We start from the raw sequence: 27,972 nt of genomic DNA, 5'->3' as shown, positions 1-27,972 counted from the left end.
CTCAGGCTCCTCACTGGAATAGAGGGAAAGGTGCCCTCCAGGCCAGACTGCATCCAGCTGACCTTCCAATCTGTGGAAGAAAAAGACCTAAGGTGTTTCCCCAGAAAGGAACAATAAAGAAAAGCTTCTGGGGGCTGGAGAGATGGCTCAGAGGTTAGGAGCACTGACTGCTCTTCCAGAGGTCCTGAGTTCAATTCCCAGCAACCACATGGTGGCTCACAACCATCTGTAATGAGATCTGGTGCCCTCTTCTGGCCTGCAGTCACATATGCTGTATACATAATAAATAAATAAATAAATAATATTTTAAAAAAAAAGAAAAGCTTCTGCTCATGTGACTTGAGGGGCCAGGCTCCATCCCAAGCTGACACAGGAAGGAACTGGATAGTGTGGCCCATGTGGTACTAGATTTTGGGGCATGAAGAATGCAAGAGTAGAGGGGTAATGGATTCTCCCTCCCCAGTTTCAGAGAGCCACTGAGGCCAGGCAGTGCGTAGCAAGGCGTCCCCGTGTGGAGTATCGGAGAGGGCAGGAGGAGGCAAGAAGCCGTCGTGTGAAGCTGTGACCGTGAAGCACAGGTCACAGTGGAGACCTCAAGATGTGGGAGACGCTAGACTGAGACATCACCCAAGGAAAGCCGCATGCGAGGGGAGGACTCCGCCCCCAAGAGTACATTGCAGGCAGCAAGATTCAGGGGCAAAGCCATGCTAAGCCCTTTGACATCAGGCACGGGGTTTTGGTCTTACGTTGGTCCAGTATTTCCCTCTATGCCCCATTCCTCCCTTCTGGATGGGAATTTGTCTTCGTTAGGTTTTCTTTCTTTTCTTTTCTAGGTTTATTTATTTATTTACTTACTTACTTACTTACTTACTTTATTTATTTATTTAATATGTAGTGTTCTGTCTACATGTATCCATGCATGCCAGAAGAGGACACCAGGTCCCATTACAGATGGTTGTGGTTGCTGGGAATTGAACTCAGGACCTCTGGAAGAGCGGTCAGTGCTCTTAACCTCTGAGCCATCTCCCCAGCTCCTTCACTAGGTTTTCTACTGCTCTGATAAAACACTGTGACCAAAAGCACTTGGGGAGGAAAGGGTCTAATTTCATCTTACAGCTTTTAGTCCACCACTCAAGTGAAGTCATGGAGGGAACCTGGAGGCAGGAGCTGACCCAGAGGCCGCAAAGGGGTGCTGCTTGCTCCTCATGGTTTGCCCAGTCTGCCTTCTTATACCACCCAGGATCACCTGCCCAGGGATGGTACCGCCTACGGTGGGTGGAGCCCTTTCATACTAATCATTAATCAAGAAAATGCCCTACAGACATGCCTACAGGCGAATCTTATGGAGGATTTTCTCAATTCCCTGTGCCCAGTTATGTCTAGGTTTGTATCAAGCTAACAAAACTAACCAGCACAGAATGTTGAAAGTATCTACTTTACTTTTTAATTTGTAGGGGCAGAGGAGTCATAGTTAAGAAATTACCTTGACTCCAAAAGAGACTCTGGACTTTTAAACGGTGTTGAGACTAAGAAGGACCATGGGGGCTTCCAAAGGTTGGACTAAACGCATTTTGCATTTGGTATGATCATGAGTCTATAGGGCCAGAGAGTGGAGTGTGGCAGTTAGAATGGGCAATGCCCCCATAGAGTCATGTATTTGAACACTTGGTCCCCAGTTGGTGGCACTGTTTAGGAAGGTGGTGTAGCCTAGCTGGAGGAAGTACATCATGGGGGAGGCTTTGACAGTTAATTGCCAGACCCCAGTTCTAATTGGCTCTGCTTTGTGTTTGAAGATGTGAGCTGCCAGCTTCCTGCTCCCACTGCCATGCATACTGCTGGCTGCCATGCATGCTGCTGGCTGCCATGCATCCTGCTTGCTGCCATGCATGCTGCTTGCTGCCAAGAGTCTCACCTCTGTTATCCCTCCAGAACAGCAAGCCACAATAAACTTCTGTACATTGCTTATTTTATCATAGCATCAGAAAGGTAACTAATAACACCTCTCAGCATCTAGAAAGAAAGGGCCCTTAACTCAGCAGACAGAAAGGTAGGAAACAGTCCAACAGGAGACACAAGCCAGTGGAGGAGCATGGTGGCAGCTTCTATAAGCTACAGACTGACTGGGCATCCAGGCCAGAGAGGCCTTTGCTGCCATGGAGACCTGAACTGCTCTGCAAGTGAAGCAATCACCTGTTGTGGGATACTGGGTAGTTGCTGCCCCAGCCGGCAGAACCATGATCTGACTCATGAAGTCTCTGGTTGTGCCTCACTGATCTTAGGGGTCCCTAGTCACAAAGATGATGAGTACCTCCATTAGGGTGTCACGTGATTACTGAAGAAGGAAGTCTGTGGGTCGGCCAGTGTGACAGGGAAACCCAGGGCCCTGTATCTCGGGTCCCCGCACAGCAGGTCATATTGGGGCAGGAATTCTACTGAGTCATTTTCCTGTTGACAGGCTTCCATCCTCTACCTGGTCATTATGCACCCCAGGATAGAGTAACCCTCAGTGGAAGACGTGTGTCTTAATTTTCCAGACAGAGTGAGCTTGCACACATGTATGCTGGGGAGCTAATGGCTTGACTGGATAACCTTTTGCCTTGATGTGGGGCCAGGGGTGTGACGGACAGAAGAACCCCAAAGCTTGAAAAGTGAAACACAAAAGATGTTGTTTAATAATCATGATGCTCACGATGCAGACATAGGCTAATCCTCTCTACTCATCTTGATGGGTGGCTCAGTGGACTCACAAAGAAACAAAATACCCATCAGGCCATAGTTACAGAAAGGGTGCCCAGCCTGAGCTGGACCGCAGGGCCTGCCCTCACCAGGGTTAATGATATGTTCTCCGTAGGCAGTAGATAGCTACTTGTGGGAAGCTGATTACAATGGACATTTTTATAACAGAAAGGGGCAATGATTTGTCCTCGCTGAAAAAGCCACTTGTGCTGGACACAGATTACTCCCGTCTCTTTCTTGTCCTCACCAACGGCTCCTAAACAGCCACTGCATCTCCTGGATGTCACCTACAACTTCCCAGTGACTGGCTCACACCCAACATCACCTCAATGAGACTGAAATGTCTAGGAAGCTTGGAGACACACCCTGGTGCTGCCATGATACTCTGCAGGGGCACATGCTGCGAACCTGTGACTCATGTCACTGGGGGATGCTAAGCCACAGCCGGAAACCAGGGGTAAACAGAGCGGCTACTCTTACTCCACAGCACGCTTGCAAAATGTGCTCCTCCTATTCAGCATCTGCCTCACCCCAAACTGCTGAACTTGCTCTTCTCCTTCACTCTCTCTCTCTGGTTTTTAATCTTTAATTTTTACTGATGGACTGATTGAAATGGATTTTGTGTGTAGCTCAGGCTGGCCTGGAACTCACTGGGAAGCCTAGGCTAACGTGGCTAACTTCCTGGGATTACGGACACACATGACCACATAGGGCCTGACCATTCTTTCCTTCTGAGGCACAGACCAGGAGCCAGTAAGATGGCTCAGAGGGTAAAGGTACCTAAAGCCAGCCTGATGTCTTGAGTTTGATCCCCAGGACTCATGGTGTAGAGGAAGATCGGACTCCTGCAGGGTGTCCTCTAGGTAAGAGGACACACAGCCTATGGCATGCTTGTGCCCACAGATACTACACACACACACCACACACACACACCACACACACCACACACACACACACACACACACACACACACACACACCACACACACACACACCACACCACACCACACACACCACACCACACACACACACACCCATACACACACACCACACACACACACCACACCACACACACACACACACACCCCACACACAAACACACATACCCCACACCACCACCCCACACACACACACCACACCACACACACACACCACACACACACACACCACACCACACCACACACCACACGCACACACACCACACCACACCACACCCCCCCATACACACACACCACACACAAACACACATACCCCACCCCCCCACATGTTTTACTGTTGTTTTTTGTTTTGTTTTTCAAGATAAGAGTTTCTCTTGACAGTCCTGGCTATCCTGGAACTCGCTCTGTAGGCCAGAGCTCCTCCTGCCTCTGCCTCCCAAGTGCTGGGATTAAAAAGTTGTGAAACCACATTCAGCTCTGTTGTTTTTAACTGAAGCATAAACCAGCACCACCATTTTCCTGTTGGCAATGACTCCCTATTGTACTGAGAACCCCAAGTCCTCAGGACGTGAGATGCCTTCGGTTGAACCACTGCCTCTGACCACAGCGCCCTCTTCTGTCCATGTTTCCTGAGCTCAGTCCCTGGCTCAGTCCCTCCTTGTTGAACCTCAGTGGAGTATCCCCTGCTGCTTCAGGAGACCTCACTACCTCTTCCTCATCGCCCAGGCTGCTACCCAGTGTCACTCTTGCCCTTTCCTGTGCTCCACCCTCCTCCTCATTTTCTCCACAGACATCACTAGTGGCTTAGGTAATCCCTTCAGGAATCTATTCCAATGCTGGGATGTACAGTACCCACTCTGTATCCAAGGTCCCTTTGGATGCCCAGCTCCTCCCTGGATACTCAAGCCCCTTTAACTAAAACAGCATGACCTTAGCACATAACATACATACATTCTCCTATATACTTGAAATCATTTCTAGAAGGCTTACAATACTAGTACAGTGGAAATACCATGTACACAGTCATTCAGCTGTCTAGTTCATGAAAAGGCTAGGGCTGGGGTATGTAGTATGTGTGAGGCCCTAGGTTCATGCTCAAGGTGCAGGAGCCTGGGTATGTTCGGTAAAGGTAGAATTCTTCTCAATATGTCCAGTCTGTGGTAGGTAAACTCAGAGGACATGAAACCCAAGGATACAGAAATCATCTATCTGTATAATCTTTGAAATGCTGTATCCGAAATTGCTGCAACAGCCCCTGGCTCAGAGTTAAGGTTCCACCCATTTTTGTAAGTTGACTGACTTTTGATAAAAAGAGAAGAAAGAAGAACATGAAGGCTAATACAGAAGGATCACTTTGTCCCTACGAGGTGAGAGGTGCTGAGAAGAGGCAGGCAGCAGACAGCTGGAAGAGGGGGTACAGAGTCAAAACCCACCACCTGTGGCCTGGCTCTAGAGGAAACAGCAGAGAAGTTCCTTTTGCGACGTCATGAATGCATGTGCACCAGTTCACAAATCTTGTGTCCTTCCCTTCCCTGCTTTCTACTATGATACCATGTTGCCTGGGTTAGAAACACTAGAAAGGCACCCCAGCAGAAGGAGAGGAACCAAGAATTACTGCTCAGAGCGGATGAGTGGACCCAAGCCAAGGGAGGACTTTTTCAGGACCAATCTGTTCCTGACACCACCTGGGTGCTGTTCTGGGAGCCTAGCCTTCTGTACGCACACTGATGGCGGGGAGCCAAACCCCTGTACCAATGCAGAGGCCAGGGGGACTGGGCTCCCATCCTTGTCCCTGCCTCACTGCCCACATGGTGAACAGGCCACCGAGCTCAAACAGCTAGAGTCTGCATCCTGGGAGTCTGACTCTTAGAAGTACGACCGGAGGGCAGGTCAGGCTGGCCTTCCCTTTTCCCCTGGTGGCACCATGCCCAGTGACACTGCTTCTTGGGGTTCCATGACTACTGGGAGCAATCCTGACATCAGGCATGTCCCACCTAGTTCCCCAGCCATTCTGGGAGCACCCGACACCCTCCTAATCCATTCCTCTTTCCTCCCTGCCCCTTTTAAGTGAGGGTCTCATGTAGACCAAGTTAGCCCCAAACTCACTATGTAACTGAGGAGGACCTTGAACTTCTGATTCTCCTGCCTCCAGCTCCCAAGTGCAGAGATGCATGGTTTTATGTAATACTAGGGCCTGAGCTCAAGGCTTTGTGAATGCTGGGCAGGCACTCTACCAAACGGATGATATATTTAGCCTGCACCCCACTTTTCTTAAACAAGTCAGTTAGTTTTGATGTTCTTTCAACCACAAAACCCTAAGGTTTTTGTTTCTGTTTTTCTTCTTTAAATTAAAAAAAAAATTACATAAATCATGAAATAGGATGCTTGGCTGTATGTAGGGACCGAGGAGAAACCCTCTCCATTCCTAACAGCCTGGCAAACATTTTTTGCGGTCTTTGTTGGTATCTGAGCACATGCCTGCCTGATAGACATTGGTACAATCGCTGAAGCACTTTTTGTTGAACTCAACCCCCGAAATGACAATGACATCCTCATCCCAGGTCCCCAACAGCGACGTGGATGGAAAGAGTCTTTGCAGATGGCACCTTAAGATGAGGGCACTGGGGACCGGGGGCCCTCCTTAGTGAGACTGGTGTCCTTACAAAAGGGGGAGATGTGGGCACATACGTCTGCAGCAGGGAGAATGCCACCAAGTGGGCAGGTGGAGACGGGGCTGCACAGGCGAGCCAAGGAGCCCCGAGGCTGGCAGAAGCTAGGAGAGGTCTGGCATGGTGTTCCTACAGCCTCAAACAAACCAACCAAAAAAAAAAACACCCTCCGCATGAGAACCCTGGGTCTCCACACTGGGATGGATGTGCAGAAACTTAGGTCTGGAGACGTAAGAAGAGGAACAGGAGTCTAAAACTCAGAGTAACCCAGATAACTACTGAAGCACTCCCCCGGCTGAAAGATGGAAAAAGGGCACAACATCTGGGTGCCTCAGGCTCTCTGGTACCAGACGAAAGGTTCCAGGGCGCAGAGGAAGCCCCGGGACTCACCATTGGATGCTTTCATCTGCCGTCGGCGCCCCACGCGGTCCAGCCCGATGGGAGTGCTCTGGGAAAAGGTGAAGGGCCGGAGGCGGGCTGACACAGCCTTGTAGGGTGGAACCTGGTGCGCAGGCAGGGGAGGCCTGGCTGCTGGCTGCGAAAGGAAGTGAAAAGCTGTGAGAAGGTGCCAGGAAGTCTCAGCTCCTGTGCGCCACAAGACATTTCTGTGTTCTCACCCCGAAGCCACTGGCAGATGTGGGGTGGCTTCTTCAAGCCCCGCCAGCAGCTGCAGGCTGCACCCAGCTCGGTGGCAACAGGCTGTTCTAAAGTTTCAACAGCAGCCTCGATGCCAGCTCAGTCACATGCCGTCCCACTCTGAGCGACACACCGGTGGGGGACAGAGAGAGAGAAAGAGAGGCATCTGAGGGAGAGGAAGGCCGGGACAGCAGCAGAGCTGTGAGCCACAGGTAGGAAGGTACGCTGCCCAGAGGAGAAGCTGAGGAAGCAAGGCCGGGCCACAGCACACAGACGTGGTCACCCATCTCTAGTGTTGCTTTGCTTTTTTTAAAACAAGATTTTATTTGGGGGCTGGAGAGAGGGTTCAGTGGTTAAGAGCACTGGCTGCTCTTTCAGAGGACCCAAGTTCAATTCCCAGGACCTACGTGGCTGCTCACAACTGTAACTTTAGTTCCGGGGAATCCGACACCCTCACACAGGCATACACGCAGGCAAAACACCAGTGCATATAAAGTAAAAATAAATCATTTAAAAAAGATTTTTTTTTTTTTACATAGTCCAGGTGCATGTGCCTGTATTTGTGTGCCACCTCTAAGTGGATGCCTGCAGAGGCCTGAGGATATCTGATCCCCTGGTGCTGGAGTTACGGGCGGATGTGAGCTGCCCCGCATGGGTGTTCTAGAAGGGACTTAAGAACCACTAACACTGAGCTGTCTCTCCTCCTGTGCTTTAGGTTGTACATCAGGGGCTTGCTTGCTCTGTAGACCAGGCTGGCCTCAATCCCACAATTCCTCTGCCTCAGCCTCTTAAGTTCTGGAATGACAGGCAGGAACCACCATATTTGCACACAATGCCACCTTGGTGCTCAGAAGTGAAAGTACATTCGAAGTACCTCAGATTATCCCTCAACTGTGTCTTGCATTCAAATATATTACAATTTGCTTTAGTTTAGAAATCTTTCCTAACAAGTGGGGCACCCTAAAACAAAAGGATCCTAGAGACCTTGTAGTATTCTTCAACTTCACTTTTGCTTGTGGGTTTTTTGTTGTTTTGTTTTTATTTTTGTTTTGAGGCAAGGTCTCACAGTCCACGCTGACCTCAAACTCTACACAGCCTGAATCACAGGTGTGTGCCACTGCACTGGGCTTTTCATTTTATTTGAAGAACTCAAGAGTTTTTGAGTGTTGGGTAAAAGCAAGACATTGTGCTGAGTTTGGCAGGAAGCACTTTAACGCACCATCCAAGCCCAATATCGAGTTTCTTTTTCAGAGAATTTTTACAGGAAACTTAAGAAAGTACCTAGCAGGCTTTCAAAATGAAACCGAGCGTATAAATTATTCTATAAACTGTTCTGTGACTATGAGCATGATCGTGGTATTAGTTGGGCCAGATATGCAAAGAAGTATGAGTTTCTCCAAGATAGGGCCTTAACTTGAATGTTCTATGAACTCAAAGTACTCAAGACACACTGAGAAAATATTTGCTGAATGTGCTGAGGGACCAACGGTGTTTACGGTCAAACCTGCAGCAAATCTGTAATGTAAAGTTAAATAAGGAATGGTTGGTGTTGCTCCACGGTAGAGAGCTTGTCTAGCATGTTCCCAGCCTGGGTCCTTTCCAGGAGTGGTGGGTGAAGGTGTGATGAATCACTGGGGACGGAGAGGAAGAAGATGCAATATTTTAGAAGATTAAGAAATTTTTCTCTGAGCACGGCCTTCTGCTTGTTTGGGGGTGGGTGGGTGGGAGGAACACAGGGCTCCGTGCATGAAAACAAATGCTCTATGACCGAGCTACATCCACCCCCTCCCCTTCCATTGCATCTTTATTTTGTTCCTATGTTTGCATTCTAACAACGGACCGCTGTGTCTTCCAACAATCCCTCCCTCAGGAAGTGTACTGCAGACAGCCAGGGTATGGTCCCCCCCACTGGCTCAGGTCTCAAGCTATTCAGACAAGTGACAAGTCTGTGCTCTGAGCTGAGGCTCCAGGAAAGAAGACTGGAAAGCAGGTGATTGAGAGAACGGACTGTTAGTGTGAATCCAAGTAGGTTTCAAAGCCAGGAGGAAAACAGGTGAGGAGGTATACCCGCCCCCAGAAGGAAAAGCAGTGTCCAGTTTAGTCTGCAGGAAGGACAGAGGCAAGGAGCCAAGGGTCTCTGCTGGCCGTGGTTGGAGACACCAGCTCTTACTTGGACCAAGAGGTTCTCCACATCCGCTGCCTGGGTGTTGCCATAGAAGCTGACCCCTCCAATCACAGATATTGGTCGCCTTCTCCGGGCCCCCCTGGAACAGCCTGAGGGGGCACGTGGATCCTGGCTGGTGGGGGTCACTCTTGACGGGTGCATTCTGTCCACATGGTCGTCATCTGGAGGGTCTGCAGCAATGGCATCTTCAGGAATGGACAAGCTCCTGCTGGCCAGCTGGCCGTAGTCGGACTGTGGCCGCGGCCGGGTGCGCCTTCCTGAGCCCCATCTCCTCCTGGAGATGCGGGGCACCTCGGTCTGCTCCTCCTCCTGGGCTGAACCCTGCGGCCAGTCATCCCCATTCGCCACCTTTGCAAATGAACAGGCTGAGTGAGCTCAGAGATCCAGGTAGGTGTGAGCAGACGCCTGCTGCCTCCCTCCCACTCTGGAGAGTCACAGACTTGCTTTACCTAAAGTGACTGTGCCAGAGGCAGTGAGGACACAGCCAACTGTGGATGAAATGAGCTGAACTTCACTCCAGGCTGAATTAACTCTATAGCTTAAGAGATATTTGGAGATCAGTGATGAGCTACAGTGAGACATTAAGAATGGCAGCAGGTCTACAGTAATAAAATGAACATACAATTAAAGTGAGTATTTCCCAAATATGCTTAGCAGCAGGAGGTCAGCCACAGCAGCCAGATGTTGAGTGTGTAAAACGTAAGTGTGTAACAAGATTCACAACTGCCCTGCACTCTCTTCTTTCAGTGCAGATGCTACTGACAAATAGAATGTGCCACGAGGTTGCAGCCAGGGCCACGAGGGCTCAACACTTGAGGATCCTATCCCAGAGCCACGGTCTGACAGGAGTGGACTGAAGTAGGCAGCATCCCTAGAACTGGCAGACTGCAAACAAGCTGTGTGGGCCTGGACAAGTCAAGGCTAACCTTGGCTCCCAGGCAGGATGACTCTCATAATCCCATATTCTACGACCCTCAGCTGAGCATGGTGGTCCACGCAGTAATCTCAGCGCTTGGGAGGAAGAAGAGGGCAGTGGAGTCAAGCCAGCCTGGGCGACCTAAAGAAGACTGTTTCAAAATAACAGGAAAAAGATTTCGCGACTCTAAAAGAGGTAACACTTTTTTGCTAGCAGTCCTGGGGTCCTAGGGCCTTGAATGTGCTGAGTAAGCATTCCCCCAAGTGCTACCTTAAAGTTAGATGCCCACCACTTCTAATTTTAATTCAATAAGTTTTCCATCTTTGGGGAGAAGGAGGAGGGCAGGGTTTTGACAAGTATCCCAGGCTAGATATTAACTGCCATTCCTGAGTAAGCAGTTAAGCACCACCAGGCCCACTCAGCATTATATACTTTTTCAAATGTAATCGGGAAACTATGCATGGTTTGGAATCAGGCACACTTCCATATCCATCCAGGTCAGGGCCAGGGCCTGGCCAAGTAACCTCAGGCAAGTGACTTGAAATGCAATCCTGGCAGGCTAGGCTTTATCAGGTACAGTCAGCTGTCACTCTCCAAAAATGGCCACAGAGGAGCCATTCCCAGGGCTTGCCCTGCCTGGGAATAGTTATCAGTCTATTTGGTAGATCCCCCAAAGTCTGGATGCAGGAAGGGGTAGGGCTGGTCCAGAGATTGGCAGTCATTAGCAGCGGCCACAGCAGCTGCTGTGAGCCAAGCCTGGACAGCTTTGAATACCCAGCCCAATACACACACACATTCACACACACACATTCTCCCTCTCTTCCTCACTCTCTTTCTGTTGTAGAATATTATTTTAAGATGTATTACATTTGTATATGTTGTGGAGCATTTGTTTTAATGAAGCAAGGTGTGTTGCATTCTTTTATGTTTCATTTGTTTAACTCTATAAAGCTGTGTTACTTTGCCTGTCTAAAACATTTGATTGGTTTAATAAAGAGCGCCAGGGATGCCAGGTAGACAGAATTAATAGGAGAAATCTAGGCTCAAAAAAGGAAGAACAAGGGGCTGGAGAGATGGCTCAGAGGTTAAGAGCACTGGCTGCTCATTTAGAAGACCTGGGTTCAATTCCCAGCACCCACATGACAAGTAATAGCACTGGCTGTTCATCCAGAGGACCTGGGTTCAATTTCCAGTAACCACATGGCAGCTCATAACTGTCTATAACTCCAGTTCCATGGGATCTGGTACCCTCACACATGTCGACATGTCGGCAAAACACCAATGCACATAAATTATTTTTTTTAAAAAAAGAAGAAAAAAGAACGAGAAAGGGGAAGAGCGAGAAAAGGAGAGGAGGATGCCAGGGGCCAGCCACCCAGCCACAGAGGAAGAAAGGAAGAAAGACATATAGAATAAAGAAAGGTAAAAAGCCCAGAGGCAAAACATAGAAGAGGAGAAATAAGTTAATTTAAGTTAGAAAAGCTGGCATTCGTAAGTAAGAATAAGTCTCAGTGTATTTATCTGGGAGCTGAGTGGCTGGCCCCCATAAAAGTTAAAAAAAAAAAAAATCAACTACCTCTGTGTGTGTGTGTGTGTGTGTGTGTGTGTGTGTGAATCTTCCTGCCCCAGACTCCCAAAGTGCTGAGATTACAGAGCAGCGGTACCCATCTGGCTTGTCCCTAATCACTTTTTAGAAACACAAACCGAACAGACTATGAAGCCACAGGTTGGGGGAGAATCCTGGGATACGCAGAGCAGGCAGTGGGCACATCAAAGGCAGGTAGGTGGCCAAGGGATGACACAGCAATCCTAGCCCTGCCCTGCCCATGAGATAGGCAGAGGCTCAGAAAGAGAAACTCTGTGCCAGTGACAAGAGTCCTAAAATAAAGGCTTGTTTAATTTCCAGTCTGATCTGTATAAGTGTTCACTAAGATTATACCAGAGTTCAAGGCCAGCCTGGATAACATAGTGAGACTCCCAACTCAAAAAAAAGAAACGACACAGAATACATGCATCAGGCAGAAGCTGGACTGTACAGACACTCTGCATTAACCTCTTCATTCTTCAAATTAGAAACACTGAAAGAGAAAGGAGTGTAGCAGTTCGCCCAGGGCCACACAGCCACTCGGGTGTCCTCTGAATTTCTATTCACAACCTCTGTCTATCCTGTACCTTCAAGACACCCGTGAAGGGACAGAGTACTCTATAAATTATGTGAAAAAAGTTACCCCTCCCACAACTGCCTATAAAATTACCTGCCTGTAACAGTCTCCCCAAAGACTTCAATGGTCCTAAGGCCCCCCCACACACACACCCTATTTTCTTACACTGCTGGAGAAGGGAGAACCACAGTCCTTGTTTTCCTCATTTCCTTTCCTACAGACCGGTATCTCCATTCCCGCTCAGCCTCCTTCCCCTCCTTTTTTTCATATCAAAATGGGACAGAAACCTCAGATCCTCACCACCCATCAGAGGTATTTTTCTGTGAACTCATTTACACACACACACACACACACACACACACACACACACACACACACACACCCAGGAGAAGATATGTATGTCTTATCCTCCCTAACATCACCACGGGAAAAGGAGAGAAATCATAAAGTTAACACCATTTCCTGAATTCCGTATGAAAACCGGGTTATTATGGGGGACTGAAACAGATTACTAACTCAAGTGACACAGACAACTTAAATACATAGTAAGGATAAATCCATTTCTATGACGTCATTTAAGAAGGGTCAGACAAGTTGCTAGAAAAACAAGTGCACAGAACAAAATCAGAGAGGCATGAGTAAGTAGTCTAACTACTCACAAAGGCATGTATAGTTATTGATTTTATAAAGTTTTAGGTTTTTGTTGTTGTTTTTAATGATTAGAAGCTTTGTTTCGTGCTTATGCAACATGCAACTTGTATTTTCTTACCAGTGCCAAAAATAAAGAAATATACCAGGAAGTGACCGGGGCTGGGCAAGACGGGCACAGCCAAAGCAGCCTAGCAGGTATTCCTGGCACACTTCTGTGCCAGCTACTGTCTGCATACAGGCGGCACAAGAGAAATCCAACTGTAAGGACTTCAGTGTTTTACAGCTCCACGGAAGATACAAGAGCAGCCACCCTCTAAAAGGAACCAAAATGTCCCAGGGATCCCAACATCTAGCTACAAAATATCACATCCAGCTGAAACATCCATTTCAGAAGAAGCCGCAAAGAATCCTCTTGTGAGCTCACAGTCAAATGCTGCTCCTCAGCCAAAAGCAGACAGATCCCTTCCAAAGCCAATGTGGATGTGGCTACCTACAGACCAACCAGAACCCTTACACAGGCTAGGTAGGCTAGGCAAGGACTCTGCTCACAGCTGGTTCTAAACAAAAATATTTTATTTTAAGCAGAACTTTTATGCTTCTGGAGTACTGTCCAGGTTCACTCCGGAGAATGTAGGTTAATGGACTCATTCTCAGAACTTTAAACACACACTCCAGCAAGTGTCCTTCTCTCCAGGTTGAGAACCTACCTGAGACTTAGCCATGGGCAGGGGCTGCCCACACACACACTGGAGGAACAGGCAGTTGACCACATTCATGTTTTCCAGAGTTGCTCAAGTCTTTTAAAAGCTATGATCAGGGCCCTATATGGGCCACGCAGCGCTCCGCCTGATCCAATCCAGCAGGCTCAACTCAAGTCTCCAAGGCTCTGCAGCTTGAATGACCAAGTTACACCCAAGCCATAAACCTTTGTAAACAGACCTTGCACTCTGGGGACTGCCCTTTTTAACTCTCGCTTTTCTGAACTCTTCTGAAGTGGCTTTCCTAGTCAGTGAGCAGGATTTGCTTCCTATACGGGACTTTTCTTTCAGTTACAGAAATGCAAGACTGTACAAACTAATATAAACCGTTTCCTTGAAACGTTTCTGTGACAGGAAATTATTAACTGGAGATTAAAAAGAAAAATGCTTCAAAGAACCTGGAGTGATAGCATCTACTCAAGAGCCAGACATACGGGGTAGCTGACAAGTACCCCAAGACAGGTAGAGTCCTACCTACTCTGCGCATCTGTGAGTGTGCTCTGTAGAAGTGTTCACATTAGAATGGACTCACCCTGGATTAGGTGGGCGCTAAACCAGCTGTTGACTTTACACACAGAGGAAATTTCAGAGACAAACACAAAGGAAGCAAGCTCTCGAAGACCGGATAGAGCCTGCTGTGATTTATCTATCAGGAAGGAGGGTTTTATGCAGCCCAAGTTAGCTTCAGTCTTGACCTGTAACTGAGGATGACCTTGACCTTCTGATATTTCTGTCCACACTTCCCAACTCTTGGTATTAAAGTGTGCTAGGCAGGAATTCTACCAACTGAACTCTATCCCCAGCCAAGGAATGACACCTTTACAGGCCAGAGATTGTCACTGTCACAGGAAGCTGGAGAGGGCAGCGGAGGTTCTTCCCTGCGCCTTGTAGAGATTGTGATTCTGACACCCTTTGACTCCAAACTTGTGGTTTCCCAGCCCTGTGAGGTACTAACTGTTGTTTTAGCCATCCGCTGCATATCCCTTGCTAGGCAAGTCTAGCTAACTAAGACAGCAGGGGAATTCAGAAGAAAATATAACAGGTAATGAAATTAAAGATACTTTGTGAAGATTGAAAAACAAAACAAAACACAAAACAACAAAAAAAACCTCTGATGGAGATATAGGTTTCTGAAAATGCACACTGCATCAAGCTTAATTCCCAGAATGCTCCTGGAGAACCACAGGCCTGGACAAGGTTAGGACTTGAGCTACACCCAAGGAGATGGAACAGAAAGGGAAAACCCTTTACTGCAGTGGCTCTTCCTAATGCTATGATCCTTTAACACAGTTCATCACGTTGTGGTGACCGCAAGTACAAAATTATTTTCATTGCTACTAATAACCGTAACTCTGCTACTGTTATGAATTGCAATATAAATACCTGTTATGCAGAATATTTGATACGGGACCCCCAAAGGGGTTGAGACCCATAGGTTGCTTTTCAGTGATTTGGAGGGCACAAAGTCTCCCTGCCTGAATGCCCGAACACATGCTTCCATAGTTAATCTTCCTGACCACCCCAGAGGAAAGCACTAGGGAGAATCTACCTGAAAAAGCCAAGGAGCTTATGACATCGGTCCAGTGCTTCCCCCCTTCGGCAAAATGAAGTTGGAGGTGAAGCCTTACTCCTTACAACAATCCAAATCCCTATTTAAAATTATCACTTGAGTATCTTTACCCTAGGATCAGAGCATTTCAGATTTGTTAGGCCCAAAAGAAACTGGGGACAAATGGCGACCTGTGGTGCCCATTAGCACACCAGAGTGCACGGTATGTAGCCTAGCCTCCAGGCTCAGTCAGTATAACAAGCACCCATGGTTCTTCCCACCTGGCTCCCTACCCTAAACTTCTCAGCTCATACTTCCTCCCCCAGTTTCTCAGTCCCTCATAACCAACCATGTGTTCTCTCTTTGTTTTCCTCTCTTGACCCCTTCTTTCTGGCTTGTCTCTTTCTCTTCCTCTCTCACTCTCCCTCACTCTAGCTCTCTCTTCTCCTGGCCTGGTTTGGTCTGCTGGTCATGATCACTGCCTCCTCTCTCTCTGCTCTGAACTCTTCCAGATGCCCCTAGCTGATCTCTCCCTCACATCTACAATAAAAACCTTCCCCCTCAATCATACCTTGGAGCAGTCATGTCCTCAGTTTATACAAGATTATTTTTGGATTTTAGAGTATTTGCATGCAAATAAAGAGAGTTTGCAGGGATGGGTTTGCTTGTCCTGGTTAGTTTTTTTTTTGTTGTTGTTGTTGTTGTTTGTTTTGTTTTGTTTTTTAATCAACTTGTCGAAAGCTAGAGTTATTTGGGAAGAGGAACCTCAGCTGAGAAAAATCAGATTGACTGTAGGCAAGTCTGTAGGTCATTTTATTGATTAATGATTGATGTGGGGGGACCTGGCACACTGTGGGCAGTGCCACCCCTGAACAGACAGTTCTGGAGTGTACAAGACAGAATAGTGAACAAGCCATGAGGAGTAAGCTAGTAAGCAGTGTTCCTTCACAGCCTCTGCTTCGGTTCCTGCCTCCTGGTTCCTGCCTCCTGGTTCCTGCCTTGACTTCCCTTCATGATGGACTGTCTGCTGAGAGGTGAAATAAACCCTTTCCTCCCCAACATGCTTTTGGTCACAGTCTTTATCAAAGCAATATAAACCCATACCACACAGGCTCCAAGTCTAAAAGCAAAATTCCCTATTGTTTCACATACGCCTCTATCATGGCCCAACGGTAATTTATGGGCTATTTTTTTTTCTTTTTTAACAATTTTGTGCACAAAACAGTTTCACTTGTATGATCATATCAGTGCTTAACAAGTACTGGAATGTGGAATATTCTGGCTTTCAAACATTTAGATTAGGGTTGCTCAGTCTGTGTACTTTATTCCCTCAATGAAAATTAATCAACAAGGCATTTGAAGCAACATGGTGTTGGTGTGCATGTGTATGAGTTTTATATCTATGTCCAATGATTTTTTTAAATTATTTATTTTATGGCATTGGTGTTTGCCTTCATGTATGTCTGGGGGCCCCTGGAACTGGAGTTACAGATGGCTGTGAGCTACCTGGTGGGGGTGCTGGGAATCGAACTCAAGTCCTCTGCAAGAACAATACATGTTCTTAACCACTGGGCTACCTCTCCAGCCCCCTAATGTGATTATCTTATATTCTTTTCAGTGCTGAGGACCTGGCAGGTGCTAGACAAAGCACTCAAATTCTGAGCCATATCCTAGCCCAGGTTTTCATAAGCACTAGAATGCTTAAGTTTATTAATATTAATTACTAGAAAGTTTATTAATGCTACTCATAACATTAATATGATATGCTGGGGTAGGGACATGACTCCGAGGCAGAGTAAATGACCTTTATCTAACCTGTAGATTGGAGAGAGAGAAAAAAGTAACTTTACTCAGTGATGAAAAACACCTTTTAAGCTGGGTTCAGTGCCCTGGGCCTGGTGCAGTCAACAGTGGTCCCAGTTAGTCAGGAGAGTCAGGAGGCTGGGGTGGGAGAAGCACCTGAATCAAAGAGCTTGAAGCCAGCCTGAGTAACATAGCAAAATACTGCTCTCTTCTCCCCCTAAAAGGGTAGGTGTGGTAGCAGGAGGGTCGGGAGTTCAAATCAGGACCCTGTCTCAAAAAACTAAACAAACAATAAAAGAAAAAACAATAAAATGGGAAAAGGCAATGGAAACAGCTTGTTACCGTGCTACGATTATTACACAGCATCCACGCACCAAATGAAAACATTTACTCCAGGACTGGGCGGTGGGGGCACACACCTTTAATCCCAGCACTTGAGAGGCAGAGGCATGCGGATCTCTGTGTGTTCGAGGCCAGCCTGGTCTACAGAGCGAGTTCCAGGACAGCCTCCAAAGCTACACAGAGAAACCCTGTCTCAGAAATAAACAAAGAAACAAAAAGTCATTTACTCCATAAGTAAGTGTAAACTTGAAGAGGTGGGATGGGGCTTGTGCTCAGGAAAGCAGCTGTGGGATTTTGACCCCTCTGCCTTCCCCTGTCATTTTTTTTCTGAGGTTTATTTGTTTAGAAATGAGGTCTCCCCTATGCTTCTGGTTGGCCTATGACTCATGGGCTCAAAGGATTCTCCCATCTTCATGAGTTCAGGGCCTGCTGCTCGCCACAGGCTTGCCCCTGGAGTTCTCAAAGGGCACACATCCTCTTCGATGACATTTCACTAAATATAAACTACTCTAGAAATAAGCCAAGGGGAGCCCGACCACCATACGCACCCTGGCATTTCTTCAGATTTCAGCTTTTAGAACGAGTCTTAGAAAGTTGTTTTTATTTTTTTCTTGAGACAGGGTCTCACGTGCAGCCCAGGCTGGGCCAGGAACTCACTATGTAGTCCAGGTTGGCCTCCCATGAGCCTCTGGCCTGTGCCATCATTCCCAGTTTAGAAGTGTCTGTAAGTTCATGGAGTCCCAGTTAGTCAGACACTAAGGGTCCATCAGAACTCTGTGAAACCTGTCGCTGTGGAAAGAACGTCTTTGTGTGTAATAACAAGCAAAGAACTCCTCAGAGTGGATGGAAACAACTTTTGAAAAGACCGAGTTGGAAAATGACTCAATTACACAAACAAAGGGCTGCTTCACACGGACCCAGGATATGAATGTCTAACTTTGTGTTTCTGCAAATAACCCTTTCCTTGTTTTCTTTTTCTTTTTGGGGGGCGTGGGGTGGGGTAGGGATAGAGGCTGCAGGGCAGAGTCTCCATATGTAAGCAAACTGTCCTAAAATTTATGGCAATCCTCCTGCCTCAGCCTTGAGTGCTGGGGTTACATGCATGCACTACCATGTTCAGTTCCCTGAAAAGACCAGCTACATTCCTTTCTATAGCTATAACGTCAACCTCCTGGTTATAGGAATGCTTGTGTGAAATAACTTCTAAGCCATTAAAATCTCCCAGAAGCAGCATCCCAGGACTCTCCAGGTTCTCCAGTACTTCCGCTGAACTTCGTAGAAGAAGCAGCAGCAGCTGAAGACCCCAGAGTCATTCATTCATTCAAGCTGAAAATTCACTTGAATTTTCTCCCTTCCCCTGCTGGACAATTCTATTGCTCTAAGTGGGAGGGACATTTTATTTTAGCAGCAGGCTACGTGCAGCGCCCAACAAGCCCTTCCTTTTGCTTCCCAGCCTGCGAACTTGCGGCTTGTTGGATGGGTGGCATCCAAACCCAAAGCACTTCCCACGTGGCACAAAGCATCACCGACCCTCTGTGCCCATAAACACTCACCTAGAAACTGCCAAGTGACTTTGCAGTCCCGTGACCTCCTCCCCTACATGCAGGACTAGACTCGGGAGGGCTACAGCTCCTCTACAAAGCTGGTTCAGTCAAGCCTGACTCCACAGGTTCCCCCTGCTGCCCCTGCTCACACCCTCCCTGGCTCCTCAATGCCTGCAGGGTAAAGTGCAAGTCCATAGCTCCCAGCCAGGTCCTTTCTAATCATATCCAGACCTATTGACCAACCTTATCTTCCATTCCTCCGCCCATCCACCTGCACGAGAGTTAGCTAGCCCATCTGTAGGTCCCCAAGCACAGCAGTTTAGTCACCTGGCACCCGCAGGTGCAAGCAAGCCTCTGATAAGACACAGTAAGCTAGATGTGCTAAACATCTGTTACTCTACTTACCTTCACAACAGTTTGTGTGGAGGGACCCGTTAGCCCAGGGTTAACCTCACAGCAGGCTGTGTGACAGGCTAAGGTTAACCTCACGGTAGCCTGTGTTAGGGAATGGTCAGGCCCAGGTTAATGTCACAGCAGCCTGTGTGGAGGAACTGGTTACAGCCCCCAACCCCCACCGGCCGGTTAGAGGCAGGGCTGGGGTTGAGATAACACATCCACCTCTTCTCCTAGTCAGCCCAGAATGTCCAGCACTCTCCAGTAGCTAGGCCTTCAACATGCCGGGGCCCCACTTCAAGTGCCTCCCCATTTTTGCTCCTTTTGTCTCACTTATTAATTCTAACTTTGTGGTGTTTTGTATCTGTGGTAGCTTGAATGAAGATGGCCCCATAGGCTCATAGGGACTGGCACTATTAGGAGGTGTGGTCTTGTTGGAGTAGGTGTGGCTTTGTTGGAGAAAGTGTGTCACTAGGGGGTGGGCTCTGAGGTCTCAGAAGCTCAAGCCTGGCCTGTGTGTCTCCTTCCTGCCATCTGCCGATCTGGAGCTCTCAGCTCCTTCTCCAGCACCAGGTCTGCCTCCATGCTGCCAGGCTTCCTGACGGTAAAACTGTAAGCCAGCCCCATTGAAATGTCTTCCTTTATAAGAGCTGCTGTGGTCATGGTGTCTCTTCACAGCAATAAAACCCTAAGACAGCAGCCTCTCCAGAAGAGCACTCACTCTCTACCATTTTCAGTTTTTATTCTTTGGAGACGGGGCCTCACTCTGTAGCCCAGGCAAGCCTGGAACTCACTATGCAGCCCAAGCTGATCCGGAATTCAGTGATCCATCTAGCCCAGCCTCCCAGGTGCTGCCATGGTAATCAACTGGCGAACCGTGTAGTAAACTAACAATGAAATCTCTGCAGCCCCATATCTGGCACACAGCAGGTGTTGACAGACAGGATATGTGGCCAGCTCTCAGGTGCTTTTCTCCCTCTGGACTTTTATTCACTACGCTCAGTCTTGAGTTCCTGTCCACTCTCGCCTCACCTTGTCACCTTCAGGCTTTTTTGGTATCAACTGGCAACTTCCCTTGTGGGGCCCTTCCTTCTGAATCTCTTCCCCAGAGCTCCGAACCTGGCTTTGTCTCCTTGTTCACACACGTTCCTGGCTCCTCAGTGTTCACCGGGTAATACAGATTCTCTGCATAGAGGCTGAGAGTGTGGGTGACCTGACCATAGCTACTACATCATCACCTGAGTTCTTCCACTACATCAACCAAATGACACTCCTCTCTGTTCTTTTCAGTAACAGAGATCAACATAACCTACCCAGACGACAGCACCCTCCAGTCAAGTGTGGTCACCCTTATCAAGTCTGCAACTACTGGGACCAATTTTGTAGAAGTGGGTGAGACCCATGACTCTTCGTTATAGTGTCTCTTGTGGAATTTATTCCATGCTAGAGGATTCTCACATACATCTCAGTGTCATTTATGCCTTATTGGGCTTTACCTGACTTCAGTCTCTTGCACCTGTTAGATTCAAAACATACTGAATGGAAGACATCACTGTTAGGATATCCTGGGACTCAGCTCCTACCAAGGACTGACTGGGGTGGTAGCAGCAGGGAGCTTGCCTTGTATGGGTGAAGCTGTTCATTTCAGGGACTAGCACTACAGAAACAGGTGCAGTGCCAGTGCCCGAAACTAACGTCATCCCAGCACTTGGGAGGTGGAGGCAGGAGGGTCAGAAGTTCAAGGTTTTACAGTGAGTTCAAGGTCAGCCTGGAATAAACTAGACACTGTCTCACTAAAAAAAATTAATGTGAGACCAATCTAATAATTTGAAAATTTTCTCAACCTCTTGCAGAAGTATAATGCAGTGTTATATACAAAAAGATTTGAGGGGCAGTGGCTGGAGAAATGACTCAATGCTTAAGAGCACTTGTTGCTCTTTCAGAGAACCAGAATCCTGCACCATTCTAGGGAACGAGGAACAAAGTTAACAAATAATGTCAGAAGGCCTTTATCTCCAAAATTCAAGGATGGAACTCATAGCCTGGCAAGTGCTAGGGAAGAATTCTACCAGAGAGTGACAGCCCTATGTCTTGAACTTGTGTGTGTGTGTGTGTGTGTGTGTGTGTGTGTGTGTGTGTGTGTGTCTTTTTGAGACAGAACTTACTATGCAGCTCAGGTTGGCCTTGAACTCAAAATTCTGCCTCTGCCTCCTTGGGGTTACAGATCTGTGCCAGTACACATAGCTTCTGAATGGCATTTTTAAAAGAGGAATAGTTTTCACGGTCATGTCCAACCCAGAACTGTTCTTTACCAAGACTCACCACCAGGTGGCAGAATGAGACCGTGGTTTGCAAATGACAGCAGCATTACCCCTCCCACTCCCCCCCCCCCCGCCCCCACAGAACTTCTTACAGCAATCTGGTTAAGACATTTAAATGTTCCTCCAAATTATTTTGTGCTTTGTTTTGCTTTGAGACAGGGTTCCATGCAGCCAAAGCTACATGTAGGTGAGATTTACCTTAAACTTCTGATCCTCCTGTCTCTACCTCTCAAGGGATGAGATTACAGGGCACGTGACACCATGCTGGGTTTATATAGTCCTGGAGATCACACTCAGCATGGGAAGGAAGCCCTCTACCTCAGCCCCAGGATCCTACCTTTAACAGATAGAACCTGCTAGACTTACGAAAATCCTCTATTGCAGTGACGGGTCTCCAAAATATGGGCACGAGTGTCTGCAGGAAAGAATGTCTCATAAAAGCTAATTTGGATGTCCAATGTCTTCCAAAGACCCAAAGTTAAAGCTTAGTTCCTGGGGCAAAAGTATTAGGAGACTCTAGTGGGAGGTCCTTAGGTCACACGGGGAATGTCCTTGATAGGGATTATGTGGCACCCCTTCTCTTTCTGCCTCCAATCTGGAGATGTGTTCAGCCACTGACATGGATTCCTGCCACAATATGGAACCCTTGTTCAGAGGGCCAAACTAATATGACTGCCCAGTCTTTGATCTCGGCCAGTACAATCATCAGCAAAATAAAACTCTTGGTTGAGGCAGTCATGCTATATAACAGAATGGTGTTGGATTCACAGTCCTCCTGCCTCCATCCAGGCACTGAGATTACACGTGTGTGCAACCACACCCAGCCAGTGGCCTGGGCATGTAGTACAGATGCAAAACTGGCAAGCATGCTCAGGACTGAATAAAACTTTAGGCCCATAAAAAAACCCCAAAGTCAGCAGAGTTGGGACTACTTCCTAGGGCTGCCTGTGTCCTGCAAGGGATCCACACGTCTTTTTTAAGTATGCAAATGAGAAAATCATCTTCCATACTGGACAGCACTGACAGACAGATTGGCCCTCAGGCCTAGAGAGTAAATAGCTGCACTTCTGCTGGTAGGGTACCCTTAAAGCTGGTTTGGATCTCCCCCAAGCACACTGTAGCAATTTCACTTTCTAGATCCTTTCCAGAAGGCCCTATGATCTAGATATCTCTGGACAGCAAAGGTCAAAAATAGATATTTGCCAGGCATGGAACTGTGGTACACATCAATAATCCCTGCACCTGGGACTGTGACTTTCCAGCCTGGGCTACTGAGCAAGAGCTCATCTCAGTAAATGTATAACAGCTAATCCACAAGCTGCCCTGGCCTCTGTGTGCAAACTTTTCATCTGTGTAACCAGTCATCTGCTGGCCCTCTCCAGGACTTAGTGGGAAAGAACATTTCCTAGGGCCTAATTTCTTATTCCAAGCACCAGTTCACAGCTGTAACGTAGTCTAGGAATACATGCAAAGAACACTTTACAATATACACACGTGGACACACTTCGGGCTCTGTAAGGGGATATTACTGAACGTTCTTATAAAGTGAGCCTTGTACAGTGAAGGCAAACTGACAGGATGTGAAAGGAACATTGCTCTTGTAGCTCTGACAGCTACATGCAGATCCGATCCATGAGCTGCTGGAAGCTCTACCCTAAAAATAAGTACAATGGCCATCATTAAAATCCTTTTGAAGAAGCATCATCCTGGGTTTGACAGGTACCGAGCCTCACATTTCTAATTCACTCCTAGGAAATAAAAGATTCAAGACGTGTAATGTTCTCTAACACAAAGACCTGTGTTTACAAGGACTCTGCTGGAAAAGATACAGCAACAATTTAAAATACACAGATGGTACAGGGGCAATGAGATGGTTTCAAAATGTGAAAACTCTGAGAAACTCTAATGGCCACATTAATTCCTTATCCCCAGAACCGAGCAGCACATCGTAGGTACTCAATAAATATCTCTTCAATGAGTCATATGGTAAACACGACATCAAGGAATCATATTCACTAGCAATTCTATTTAAGTGAGATAAAAGTTTACCTTTTGGGGAAGTATGGTGCTGGGGATCAAACCTAGGACCTTGTACATGCCAAGTAAGCACCTACCACTGAGGTACATCCAGAAAGCACTCCAGAACTAAGTGAACTAACTCAGTAACTTCTACCTCGTCTGAAATTCAACATGATTACTCCGCACAGACAGAACCAGTAGTCCCTGGAAATCCCTGGGTGAATGGTGGAGCAATACTAGACAAGCACCATCTTGACACTGTCAGCCACCAGAGGGACTCCACCTGGACCCTTACCTCCTCCTTCCTCTCTTCCGGATTGGCGACCGGAAAAGAGCCGTCCTGACTTTCTCCTCCCTCATCACCCGCCGCAGTTCGCACAGCATCCTGGAGGGATGTGGGTCCTAGCTGCCTGTGGGCAGCATCCTCTGTCCTTTCTTCACTCTCCGCTGAGCTGAGGGACATCACACTTAGACTACTGGGGCATTTAGTACTCCCTGGGCTCTGGGGGCTCTGGGGCTTGGGCGTGGTGGGCCTCAGAGGGGTGGCAAGCTGCAGAGGGTCCAAGGGAAGCCGGCTGCCTGCAGCTGCCTCATTGGAGGCTTGGCCCAACCCTTCTGGGTCTGTGAGACTCGGTGAGGGGCTGCCGGCTCGAGGTTCGTCATTTCCCAGGGGCTGAGCACTTTTGGTTTCCAGGGGAAATACTGCGGTGTCCACATCCAGGTGGGGTTCTTGGGCTGCGCTGGGTGTGGCAGTGCATGGTGGGGGAACACAGGGTGTGGACAAAGGGCCACCCCGCCTGGCATCTGGCTCCACACTGCTGCTGGTACGGCGTGAGTAGTCATCGTGTAGCTTGCTGCGTGGCCCCAGTGGTGGGTTCACATCCCCTGGATCGGAATCTGGGCTAGGGGCTGCACTCCTGGGGGCCTCCCTCTTCCAGGCTGCATCCTTGACGTTGCTAACCAGTCTTAAGACCCGGTCGAAGTCTTTGGCCCGGATGGGGCTCCTCCAGCGTCTGGTCCTTCTCTGGGACCCGCCTGGCTTCTCGGAGTCAGTGGATGAGCTGCTCAGGGTCCTGGGGGGAATCTGCCTGTCACCCGACAGTTCTGTGAGGTTGGATGCGGACTTGCGCTTGAAGGAGTTCTTCAGGACACTCAAGCTGTCGATGCTCTTACTTCTGCGTGGTAGAGGCACAGCGCCACTGGGCTCAGGGTCGCTCACATGGATCTCGCACAGGGCGGGCTCCGGTGCTGGCTGCCGCCCCAGATCCAGCAGGCTGATGCGGCCCAGGCCATAGGCCCTGCGAATGCTGCGTGAGCGGTGCGTGCTTCTCTGGAAGGCGTCCTCTGTGTCCTCAGGGTCCGAGCAGTCAGAACCGGCCCCATCCCCTGTAGGCCCCAAGGATGGGCACCTGCCTAGGCCCTTTCCCAGGATGGCGATGGTGCCATTGGGAGCAGCCCTTCCTGAGTCTCCTGCTGGTTCTTCCTTGGAAACATCTGCCCCCTCCCGGTTCTGAATTCCCTGAAGGACGGAGGATTTCAGTCTTTTAAAAGATCCCATTTTACGGAAGGAGGCCAAGGCATTCCACGTGGAGGAATTCCCCACCAGGACCACGGAGCGAGGCCTCTCAGAGTGGGTACTCATCCTCTTCCGACTCCCCGAGAAAAGACGCACCAGCTTGGAAGGGCTGAGCCTGGTTTCCGCAGCTTCAGGCTCACCGCTTGGGCTGCCCTTGCAGCCTCCATTCTGACATGCTGAGGATGTCACCATGTTGGGGGCCTTCAGGTTGGAGGCTGAACTAGTGGCTGTGGCACCCTGCCCATGGCCACCCTGGGCTGTTGTCATGGTCTTGGGGTGGGCAGCCTGGTTCAGACCCCCATTCACGCCTGTGACCGGGGGTCCCAGCTCCAGACCTTCATCTCCAAGGACGCCAGCCTGGCTTTCATATCTGCTGTGTCCATCTGGATCCGTAGTCACAGCTATTGCCTGCAGCACAAAACAAAGCCAGCATTTAGCCATTGTCCCCAAGGAGGGCGCCTCTATCGAGGCTGATCATTCAACCTAACAACTGCTAATGGAAGGTAGAGGAACACCCCAGGACAAGGCTGATTCATTAAGAATTACTTTAAAATTGACTTGTCATCAAAGCAGGAATGGGAGGAATGCAAATATATATTCCAAAAAAGATAAATGAAAAAGACAGCTAGGAATGTACATTCAACATGATGGCAAACTCCTGAAATCCTGAGAGAATGCTGGAACAGAAATGGCGAGAGCTTGTTCTCTTCCAAGCATGCCTGCTGCAACAGCAGCCTGCAAGGCAGCACCTCAATGAGCAGGGCTGGGTTAGTGGACTCCTGGGAATTCTGACAGAGGTCAAGTGTCTAAAGAAGGCTATAACATACCTCAGAACCCCAGCGAGAGACCCACACAGTGTCACAGGGACTCAAGCCAGGGAAGCTTGAGGAAAGGCTCTGTGCAGAAGACACCCAGAAAGGCCTACCTGTCCACCAAGTGATGTGAAGAGACACACGGGAGTATCAGAAACTCAGACACAGGCATCTGAATAAAATACTTTCTTGCCTCTTACATCCAAACCCCTCTGCACACCTATGCCCATTCCCCCTGCACACCCAGACCCCTATGCACACCTGCACCCATTCCCCCTGCACATCCAGACCCCTATGCACACCTGCACCCATTCCCCCTGCACACCCAGACCCCTATGCACACCTACGCCCATTCCCCCTGCACACCCAGACCCCTATGCACACCTGCACCCATTCCCCCTGCACACCCAGACCCCTATGCACACCTGCACCCATTCCCCCTGCACACCCAGACCCCTATGCACACCTGCGCCCATTCCCCCTGCACATCCAGACCCCTATGCACACCTGCACCCATTCCCCCTGCACACCCAGACCCCTATGCACATCTGTGCCCATTCCCCCTGCACACCCAGACCCCTATGCACACCTGCGCCCATTCCCCCTGCACACCCACACCCCTCTGCATACCTGTGCCCATTCCCCCTGCACACCCAGACCCCTATGCACACCTGTGCCCATTCCCCCTGCACACCCAGACCCCTATGCACACCTGTGCCCATTCCCCTTGCACACCCAGACCCCTATGCACACCTGTGCCCATTCTCCCTGCACACCCAGACCCCTATGCACACCTGCGCCCATTCCCCCTGCACATCCAGACCCCTATGCACACCTGTGCCCATTCCCCCTGCACACCCAGACCCCTATGCACACCTGTGCCCATTCTCCCTGCACACCCAGACCCCCATGCACACCTGTGCCCATTCTCCCTGCACACCCAGACCCCTATGCACACCTGTGCCCATTCCCCCTGCCCTTGCCCATGCCTCCCCGCAGCACTACCTACTTCCCAAAAGTGAAAACACTGCATCTTTAACCTTTACCATCAGACAAGTCTGACTCAACCTTTCTCAGCCTTCACAGGATGGATGCTTAAATGTCATGGCCATTCTAGTCCCAATAAATGAATTAATAATTGAGTGACACATTATGAAACTACAAAAGGGCGCCGTTCCGGCAGTGCTTACATTGCTTCTAGGCCTTTGACTAAGGTCAAGTGTAGATATGGGCTCCACGCTGAGGTCTTTACAGCAACACTGAGTATTCATACAAGTCTGGGGCCATCAGAATAAACTCTGCTTTACAGACAATTGCATGGCCAGCCACATGGGCAGGTGAAGCACTTGTCTGAGACATTTGTCTGGCGGTCCTGCTGCTGAAGGTCCTCTCTGAAGCTTACATTAAACTAATGCATAGGGAGACAGAGGCACAGCAGGGATCTACACCCTGGGCATCTGACTCCAATTCCAGTACCTCCTGACCTCGACAAATCAAATCCCAGCTCTGACCTCGACAAATCAAATCCCAGCTGTTTTCAGATGCTAGTCAAGGCCATTATCTCCAGGAAATAGTCAAGGCAGCAGGAAGAAACTGTAGAGAGAACCTGAGGTTGGATTTTATTTAGCTTACCACTTTCAAGTTGAATTTGATCTTATGTGAAGAGCCATAGTTTTACCTGCTCCTGCATACCACCTTCTTTCCCTTTTGGCCCCTGGATCGTGCCCAGTGAGAAAGAATTGTCAGGGAGAGCCCGGGGAAAACATCAAGGGTCCATGCCACCTGGGATGAGGGAGTCTCCACTGACCCAGCCTGTCAGCACTTTACTAATAGGAATACTGATGGCCTACTGCGCCCGCTGCAGCGCAGCATTCTACTGGAGAAGGCAGTGTGTGAGAGCAGGGGGGTGGCGAGGAGCTGTGGGTTGCATGTGAATAAGCCACAAGAGCAGAGTTTGAATCCT

The 27,972-nt window shown here is 48.7% G+C and overlaps 1 protein-coding gene and 1 long non-coding RNA gene across 9 annotated transcripts in view; one reads left to right on the top strand and one right to left on the bottom strand.

Annotated features, from left to right (window-relative positions):
- The window catches only part of Spata13 (spermatogenesis associated 13), a 142,031-nt gene that overhangs the window by 52,732 nt on the left and 61,327 nt on the right, over window positions 1-27,972 (bottom strand). For 7 of the 8 annotated variants that reach the window (XM_016004923.3, XM_016004922.3, XM_042284970.2 and 4 more), the window contains 3 exons: window positions 23,917-25,605; window positions 9,149-9,511; window positions 6,733-6,877 (listed from right to left, as the gene is read on the bottom strand). In XM_016004923.3, coding sequence (XP_015860409.3) covers window positions 6,733-6,877; window positions 9,149-9,511; window positions 23,917-25,464 — 2,056 coding nt within the window. In that variant the 5' untranslated portion in view covers window positions 25,465-25,605. Of the gene's footprint in view, window positions 1-6,732; window positions 6,878-9,148; window positions 9,512-13,599; window positions 14,725-23,916; window positions 25,606-27,972 lie in introns of those variants that run through there. The other variant, XM_076545139.1, reaches the window with a different exon arrangement.
- On the top strand, window positions 20,151-21,377 carry LOC143267401 (uncharacterized). Its single transcript, XR_013042452.1, has 2 exons — window positions 20,151-20,245; window positions 20,572-21,377. It is a non-coding gene; the product is annotated as an uncharacterized LOC143267401 (long non-coding RNA).

The sequence above is a fragment of the Peromyscus maniculatus genome, chromosome 9 (genome assembly GCF_049852395.1).
Source record: "Peromyscus maniculatus bairdii isolate BWxNUB_F1_BW_parent chromosome 9, HU_Pman_BW_mat_3.1, whole genome shotgun sequence".
Taxonomy (NCBI): Eukaryota; Metazoa; Chordata; class Mammalia; order Rodentia; family Cricetidae; genus Peromyscus; species Peromyscus maniculatus.
This window is presented reverse-complemented; position numbering and strand designations above follow the sequence as displayed.